We start from the raw sequence: 9,887 nt of genomic DNA on the forward strand, positions 1-9,887 counted from the left end.
CATTTGTCTACCCGGAACAAAGGCACATTGACTATTAGAGATAATCGAAGAAAGGACGTTCTTGATCCTACTAGCCAACAATTTAGAGATAATCTTATAAATTCATCCCACTAAACAAATTGGTCAATACTCATCTAGACCCAACGGATTATAATTCTTCAGAATAAGGGTAAGAAATGAGGATGTTATAGATCTAGACAAAACCGCTCCGGAATAGAAAGCGTTGAAACAAGAGAAAACATCATCTTTTAGAAAGAACCAACAATTCTTTAAAAATAGAAGATAAATACCATCCGGACCCATACTTTTCGACCCATCGCAACTCCACACGGCTTCTTTTATCTCCACCTCCGAAAAAGGAATCTCAAGAGACAAACTAGCCTCCGTACTCAAAGAATTGATAAAAATACCATCCAAGGAAGGTCTATTGAAACAATCCTCTTTGAATTTATCTTCAAAATGAGTTTTCACCTCTTCCTTAACCTCATTAACCGAATTCAAGAATCCACTACTTGAATTTAAAGAACTAATACGGTTTCTTCTCCTCCTCTCCTTCATTGATCTATGAAAAAATTTACTATTAGAATCTCCATCATTCAACCACTTTAAACGAGACTTTTGGATAAGCATGTTCTCTTTTATCTTAAGATTAAACCAAACTCTCTTGCTAGCCTTTGACTTGATAGCTTGCACTTCCTCCTCCCATGTTTCTCTATCATCAAGATCATTTAAAGCCTTAACTCCTTCCTCCACCTCCATATCGTAATTACGAAAAATAAATTTATTCCACCATTTCAACTTTTCTTTAATAAAAATGAAATTTCTCTTTCAAAAAAAAATCCCCTCGCCCGTGCACCTCTAAACTCTTCCACTCCTTCTCCACCAAAGGAATAAAAGCCCTTATCGGAAAACCATTCGTTATTGAATTTGAACAGCTTAGGGCCCCAATCCTCTTTATCAACAATCAACCAAATCGGGCAATGATCCGAAACATCCCTCAAACCAATCAATTGACCAACCACTCCTCAAGACGAGACAATGTTTTCGGACACGAGGAACCTATCAATCCTACTATTTGATTTCCCATCGCCACTATACCAACTAAATTTCTTACCTTTACTAGGAAATCCACCAAGTCAATATCTTCTATGAAATCCGAAAACTCCCTCCATTCCACATTGCTTCTAACCAAAGTTATACCAAATCTCTCATTCCTCTTCTTTACCGCATTAAAATCTCCCCATATAATCCATTCACCATCTTGATGCCTTTGTTTCAAAACCAGCAAGGTAGACCACAGTTCACGTTTTTGACTAATCGAGCAAGCAGAATAAATGTTGACAATGTAAAAAATACCTCCGTTCCAAGAAACCTTTGTGCCGAGATAACCAATCCCGCGGAAACTATAAATAACCATCACCGATTGAGTTCTCCACAAAGTCAGCAGACCTCCCGACAAACCTTCTGCCCCAGAATAAGAAAAGCCAATATCATCCGTCCTCCAGAAACTACCTGCAATAGAATCTGAAACCTCCTTCAATTTGGTTTCTTGAATAAGAAACATATCTGCCTTCCCTTTGTTGATGATGTTACTAATCCTCTTTCTTTTGATTAAACTACCGCCTCCCCTAATATTGAAAGTACCAATAATCATTAAGAGTTATTTATTTGCACCTTCCGTCCTTCCTTGTTTCTAGCTTCTCCCCATTTCATGTCTGCAAATTTCTTCTGAAATTCCCTTCTGGACAGACCCAAGCCACACCTAATCTAACAATTGCATCACATAAGCGTTCATTAGATGAAGAATCCAGATTGGAGCGAATTCTGGAATTGCATCGAGCAAAGTCGGATGATTCTGGCTGAATAGGCTTAGAAAAGGAATAAGAGCTGCTTCTGTCATCCGAAATAGTAGAGGAAAAAACCTTCAAAGGATAAGAAAGAATTGGGCCTTCAATATTGTTTGAAGCATCCTCTAGATGAGAATTGGGCTTCTTGAAAATATTTCTAGTTGGCCTTGTTAATTTACGGTTCGTAGGCCCACTGAACTCCACTGTATTTTTAAACCTAGTTTTTTTTCCTTTCCTCTTTTTTCCAACCAATTTAACTTTTGGTGACTCAGTAAATAATACATTTTCAATAGGGGACCCGCCTTGACAGTACATGGTTGACAAGAATCTGCCACTTTTGAGCCAGAAAAGGTAGAAAGGTTATGGTCAGATACAAGGACCAAAGCTCCCTTTACCTTTGGAATGATAAGAAAATTTTGCCTCCCTTGTCGTCTGAATTGCAGCATCGAAAGAAGTGCCCACCTCACTTGTCACAATCCCTTTTCCTTTAATAACCACATCAACACCTGCAACCTCCCCTATTGTGCTGTGTAACACCTTTCCTATTCCCTCTGTCTCTTTCTGTCCTATTACATCCCCACTCCTTTCCAAAGCAGCCTCTGAATTATCCGGTGGATCAACCATGGTATCTAACTCTTCATCTCCAATTGAGGCATCAGAATTAGATTAGATTTCTTCAGAACTTGATGAAGAATATGAATCCTCACTATTCTCAATCTTCTTGGAAACAACTTGATTTACTAAACGAACAGGACCATACGATTCTTCGTGAAAGATCAACGTAAAGCTAACACCGTCTATGACAACCACTAAACATTCCTTCAATTAAAAATGGAAAGGGACCCTTATTAAAATCCTTGCTATATCCATATTGCTTTCTGCCAGGGTATTCTCATCTACACAGACATAAGAACCAAGGAAATACGCAATCCGTTCAAAGAAATTTAAGCTCCAAGCATGGCAAGGGATTCCATGGACTATAATCCACACCACCCGCTCTGAATCTATATCGCTCTCCTGCCATGGTCTTATCATTTTGAACCATCGTTTCCACAACGAACCCTGTTCTAATATCAGTTCTTGTATTACTCCTTCGTCCATCTCTTCTAACAAACAAAGATTCGCCCCTAGTGGATGAACCTTGATGGAGAAAAATCCTTCAACTTCAAGATGATTTTGAATGTTATAAGATTCACCCGAGAAAAGAACTTCACCAATATAAGCCTTCTTCCACCGATTCCTAATCTCGTGATCAGAACTAAATGTGAAAGACGTAACTTCCCCCGGAACAACTTCTTTCTTCCCCTCCGAAACAATATCCGCAAAGGATTTAGACTCCTTAACGAACCTTGCTACAGGCGGATTGAACAAATTCCTCTGAAAACCTTTCAGTTTCTGGGATGCCTCCATACCACCTTTACTTCCATTCCTACTATACCTCGGTTGATTAGCATATATCTTCTTGTCGTCGATCATAATGTTTTCGAGTTTCACCGCCAACATTCTTTCATCCTCAACCCCTCTAAATCTTGCAAACCCGAACCGTTTTCCAAATTTATTGTTCCTTGGAGATATGACAACCTCCACCACTTCAGCCACACAGCCAAAAAGATTGAACAAGTCCACCGCCCTCGACCTCATCGGAAACTCAGAGATGTAGAAAGATGAAACCACCTCCCCCTCCCTCAACTGCATCCTTTCGTATGGAAAAGAATCCCATTTAGAAACTAAATTACGAAAAACCTTCGTATTAGCCCTCTACCAATCCATGGAGTCCGAAAAAATCTAACTCTGTTGAGAAAGAAACTAAAGAAAAAGCTAGAGAGAAGGGAGAGTGTTTTTCTCTTTCTCTCTCATCGCAATAGTTTAAAGTGTATATTTCATACTTATCAATAATTGTGATTCCGTGACATTGTAAAAAATCTTTATACTGAAATGTCAGTGTATTTTAATTAAATTCATATTATAATATGTTATGTAATTTTTTATTATTATGATTATAGAAATTATTATTATATATTATTGTGTAAAAAAAATACTATTGTTAAGTTCTTTAAAAAATCAAATATGCCTTTATTACCGCAACAAAGATAAATAATAACCAAAAACAAAAGACTATTCCAACGTGTTTTAATTATATTAATAAAAAGTTAAATAAAATAAACTTTTTTTCTAATATATTGGGATGTTTGTTATTAATTTAGAAAATATAAGACAAAAAAACTATAAACAAATCTAACCGAATATAAAGGATGCTAAGTTAAATAAAATAAAATTGAAAAGTTTGTTATTTAAAAAAGATAAGTTAAACTAATTAAAATCTATATAAACCAGCATTTAACGTTTCATTCAACACCTAAGTGAAAAGTTAGAGTGACTCATTGAGAATCACATTCAGAATAATCAAAGAGGTAAGTTTTTAAACTCATGGATTCTCATGTATATTGTTTATATAATCAACTTTTAATTCATAAAAAAAAAAAGAACATTTCTTTTTTAAATGTTTAATGAACTTGAAATACAAATGTATCTGGTAACAAATGTACTCAAATAATATTTTTTTTTTATTAAAGTTTAACCGAAAAATTATACTCGTCAATTATTTTCCGTCTAGTTTTTATAGAAAACTGTTTGAACTTGGTTGAATTTTTTAATGGAAATTTCAACAATGACGCTATTTAACTTATGATGACTTTGTGTTTTTTTCTTTTTTTATGTAATTTGGTGTTGCAGAGAGTTTTTAAATTAGAAAGGGTGATTCAACTTGCAAAATGTCTAGGTAACAAAAACTCTATTTTTTATAATGTGTTTTTAAGTGATTTTGTGTTTTTTTAATGTAGATTGGTTAATTTTTTAACTCTTTATATCAGTATGTTTGAAGGTCTCCTATCCTCGCCTTATAACGAATTAGGTATATATTTTTAATTCATCATTTATTTTCTATTAATTATGAGAAATTGTGAATAACTTATCAAAAATATTTATGCTTTTGTATAGATTATGATTGGGAGTACCGTATGTTTTATGGACGTCCAGTCCCTTACGATGTTCAGATTCAATCAGAGTCAAAATTAAAATATTTCAATACAAATGTACAAGATTGTTTTGTTGATCGTATATGTGATCAAAATTTGTCTTGGTAACAAAAACTCTCTTCTCTACATTGTGTGTTTTTAAATGATTATGTATTTTTTTGTTATGTATATTGATTAATTTTGTAACTCTTTTTGATCAGCATGTTTGAAGGTCCAATTGAGCTCCTACCATCACCTTATAATGAATTAGGTATATAGTGTTTAATTGTTCATTTTTTCTATTAATTATGCAATATATTTAAATATATTGAATTATTTAACAAAAATATGTATGCTTACAGATTATGCTTGGGAGTACCGTATGATTCATGGATCTTCAATTACTTATGATGTTCAACCTCAACCTAAGTTAAAATTAAAATATTTCAATACAAATGTAGAAGATTGTTCAACTCGTCATATCACTAATCAAAATTTGTCTCATGAGGATAGTTTAATAGCACGCAGTCTACCTTCTATCTTATTTGAAGATGAAAATTTGGATGAGATTGAAAGTTTTACAACGGCCTCTGAAACTAGTTTGAATATTGAAGATGATTTGGATGAGATTGAAAGTTTTACAACGGCCTCTGAAACTAGTTTGAATATTGAAGATGATTTGGATGAGATTGAAAGTTTTACAACGGCCTCTGAAACTAGTTTGAATATTGAAGATGATTTGGATGAGATTGAAAGTTTTACAACGGCCTCTGAAACTAGTTTGAATATTGAAGATGATTTGGATGAGATTGAAAGTTTTACAACGGCCTCTGAAACTAGTTTGAATATTGAAGTTTGAATATTGAAGATGATTTGGATGAGATTGAAAGTTTTACAACGGCCTCTGAAACTAATTTGAATATTGAAGATGATTTGGATGGCGACTCTACTTATGATATGATTAAAAATTTATTAGAATCAATACTCAAAGATGATGATGATTATGATCTATCTATTATGGATGACACTAAAACGGTGAAGGAGCAACATGGAGTTATAGTTTGTGACTCATGTCTTTCTTGCTTAGGGTAAGAATTTGATTGCATATTATTTTGTATGAGTTATGTGCATGTATAATAAAAAATTTTAAGTAGTGTTTTAAATACTAACTTTTTACTCTAAACATTTTAGATTTACGTGATGATGATGGTGATGGAGAAAGGAATATTATCATGAAGCATTTGATGATTTTTAAAGACTCTGAAACTACTTTAAGAAATCTCACATATTCTATTATTAAAAACAAAACAAAAAATCTTTTAGTTACAGTTTATTTTATTTGTTTTGGATAATATGTTTGAGTAAGACTACATTTTTAAAGTATATTTGTGTTTTGGCTTTTGAATAATTTTGTTTTGGTTGATATACTTTATTTAATTGAAGTGATTATAGAAGAATTGGGTAAAAAAAAAGTGGTTGATAAATGTTATAAGCAAATTTAAAAGAATTAATTTTGTTTGAATAAATATTAAAATTACTTTTAATAGATTACAAATACGGATTTTGTGGATTTCAGTTTAATTATTTAATTTTACTCAACAGAAAAAGTACAGTCGCTTCCATTAAAAAAAAATAAGTTGTGATTTTTCAAAAGCTTAAGGTTTTCTTTGTTTAAAAAATCAGTGCAAGGTAGTTAATACACAGTGCAGAATTGAAATATTGCCATCATAATTTTGTGAAATTAATTTGATCCTATAACACCAAGTGACATTGCAAACACAAAACAAGAGGTTGATTTTATGTGTTTTAATTGCACTCTTTAAGAATATTTTTAACTTGATCGAGACCTGGCGCGGGACATTGATAAATTTTTTTTAAATGATATAGAATTACATAAATATTTTAATTTTATTTAGTATAGTAAAAATTGTAATTGAGACGATAAAATAAAGAGAATAAAAAAGAGAGAACAATTTTAAACGAAAAAAATATGTTTGAATTATAGAAGTAATAAGTAAGATGTTACTATTTTCAATAATTTTGTTTCATATTTCTTTTCTTTTTTTCCCAATATTTTTAAAAATGTTAAATCTTCATCATTTTATAAATGCAAAAATTTTCATCATTTTAAATCTTCATCATTTTATAAATGCAAAAATTTTCAATAATTTTGTTTTATATTTCCTTTTCTTTTTTTTTACTCCAATATTTTTAAAAATATTATATCTTCATCATTTTATGGTTGAGAGACAAATTCACCAAAGATCAAAAGATAAATGATCGTCTATTTCAATAAGGTTATTCAGGCCATCATAATAAAATTTTATGATACAAGTTTAGGGATGTCAATGGGGCGGGGCGGGGACGGGGGATACGTTCCCATCACAATCCCCGCCAATGAATCTATTCCCCATCCCCGCTTCGGATCCCCGTTTCGGGGGGATTTTGTCCCCCGTCCCCGTCCCCACGGATCCCCGCGGGTCCCCACGGATCCCCACGGTTCATGCGGAGATCTATAAACATGTTTTTTTTTATATACTATTTTAAACCAAATTAATAGTAAAAGCTTAAAAAACAAACCAATAAATATATTGTTTTTACAATATTTAATCTATAATATCGAACAAAATTTTCAAACTAAAAAAAATGAAAAAATCATTTATATCACTCTTTTACTAACAATAAATATATATTTTAAATTTGTGTATAAGATTAATTATATAAAATGTCAAATAAACTTACATAATAATTTAAAAATTATATATAAATTAAGGACATTATGCTATTTTATTCGGGGCGGGGACTCCACGGGGCGGGGGATATTTACGCCACCCCCGTCCCCGAAGTGCCTTCGGGGAGACTTTGATCCCCATCCCCATCCCCACGGGGGGAAAATTCCCCATCTTTGGAGCCCCAAACGGAGAATCCCCACGGAGATCCCCGCTAACGGAGGCAAGTTGACATCCCTAGTTAATGAATTGAGGAATAAAATATAAAATTAAAAGTGTATTCTTCAAAAAATAGAGAGATTTATTTTAGATCTTGATTTTAATAGTGATGATGAGTTACATAGTATCTGAGTCGTTCGAATGTAACATTTTAGTGTAAATCTTTTAAGGTTATTACTTTATTTTTTGTTTACTTTACGATCGTACTTGATCAGAAGGATCGTCAAGGTCGGCAACATGATAAACTTCTGCGAACTGGGGGGTGTGCCTGCAAGGTACTTTGATGCCAAAGTGAGTTCTAGAGTAAGGAGAGTAAGTACAAAAGAGATAGGTTAGAGTGAATAATGAATACCCGACCCTCTAGTGAAAGAGGCTATTTATAGCCCCCGGTGGCCAAGATTTCCTAATTGGGCCAAATCCATTGGAGGCCTACGTGCTAGGAAACTGCCAGAACCATACGTGGTAGGGCTGAGTCAGCAGAAGCCTCATATTCTAGATACATGAAGCGTAGGGTTCGGAGCGAGTTGCCCGAATCTCTCGCTAGTGGGTTTGACCACGTGCTCCTTCGCACGCACGTGAGATTAATGTTCACAACGGCTAGTGCGTGCGCTTACTGGGCATGGAGCAAGATTGGGCATGTTCGGCCACATCTTATGGGTTGGGTCCGTTCAGATCGGCCACAGGTGTTGGGTCTGCTCGGCCCAGACCTGAACATTTTATATGTACATCTATCAACTAAGTTTTTGTTAGTTAATTGTATTGTATTTTCTAAACAAAACTTGTATTATATTGCTTTAAATAATTTATCTATATTGAGTAAATAGATAGAATTAATTTTATCTTTCAAGAATATATTAAAGATGAAATAGATGAAAGAATTGCAAGAAAAATATATAAACTATCTTTTAAAATTTATAAATTATTTTGATAGATTTGTGTAGTTACTAGTGTTGAACCCATGACATCTAATAGAGAAATAAATTTATTTGAAAAATAAAGATAATTTTTTAGAGGTGTCACATAGAAACATATTTGATGTGGTAATATATATATATATATATATATATATATATATATATATATATATATATATATATAATAAATTTTTGTAGTTATCGAGTGTTGAACCCCTGACATCTAATAGAGAAATAAACTAATTTAAAAAATAAATATGAGTTTTTCGAAGTAATGAAAAGAGATCAAGCATACAGATTTAACTTTTGTTAAGCATACAGATTAAAAAAGATCAAGCATCATATGCAAAAGAGTTGAAAATATGAGATGTTAGTAATTTGAGTATTCTTATTTAGATCAATAAATAGACGGTTTGAGAGCATATGAAACACTTGTATAATCAATTAAATTTTGCAAAACTGTACTAGATGAAAAGCAACAATAGGGCTCTTAAACTAAATAGTATGACCAATCTAGAATTTTATTTGGTCATGACTAATTTATGGGATTAATGGGCTCTTAAGGAATCAACTAAATTAAAATTTATCAAAGCATACAATGTCCAAAGAGAAGAGGAGTGTCTCGTTCAATTTCTGGTGGTCCTTCGGGATAATTTTGAGAGTCTTTGTGGAAGTATTCAACACCACACTCCTTTTTTCAATGTTGATCCAGTTGTTAATGAGTTGTTGGTAGAAGAAATCACAGTGAAGTCTCACTTTAATTTAATTTAAAAATAAAGGAACATTCTACATTTCTCTATCTATTTTTGGTGCTTATATTCACAAAGGAAAATCTTAAGGGGGAATTAGAGTTGGTATTTATGATGTGATTTTCGTAAGGAAAAAAGTCATTGGAAGTCACAATGTTTAAAACTGTAAAGAGAAAATAAGAATAAGCTTAATAACACATCGTCCGATATTGTTGTTGCGGCTCCTACTACCGTTGGTTTTGGTTATGGTCATGTATACTCACCTGAAACCACTGCTCAAATATCTAATATGGATAGTAGCTTCAAAATATTCTTGTTCCTCACCCACGTGTTATGTTTGCTTCCCATGTTAAAGGTTTTAACTCTTCCAGTATGTCAGGTTTATATGACTTTTTATATATCTCATATGACAATA

General features: G+C 32.8%; 1 protein-coding gene across 1 annotated transcript; it reads right to left on the reverse strand.

Moving 5' to 3' along the window:
- Positions 1-2,672: 2,672 nt before the first annotated feature.
- On the reverse strand, positions 2,673-3,542 carry LOC131649579 (uncharacterized). The gene has a single exon (XM_058919335.1). The coding sequence runs from the start codon at positions 3,540-3,542 to the stop codon at positions 2,673-2,675; it is 870 nt and encodes a 289-aa protein (XP_058775318.1).
- Positions 3,543-9,887: the final 6,345 nt, after the last annotated feature.

The sequence above is a fragment of the Vicia villosa genome, linkage group LG1, assembly GCF_029867415.1.
Source record: "Vicia villosa cultivar HV-30 ecotype Madison, WI linkage group LG1, Vvil1.0, whole genome shotgun sequence".
In the NCBI taxonomy this organism is placed as follows: Eukaryota; Viridiplantae; Streptophyta; class Magnoliopsida; order Fabales; family Fabaceae; genus Vicia; species Vicia villosa.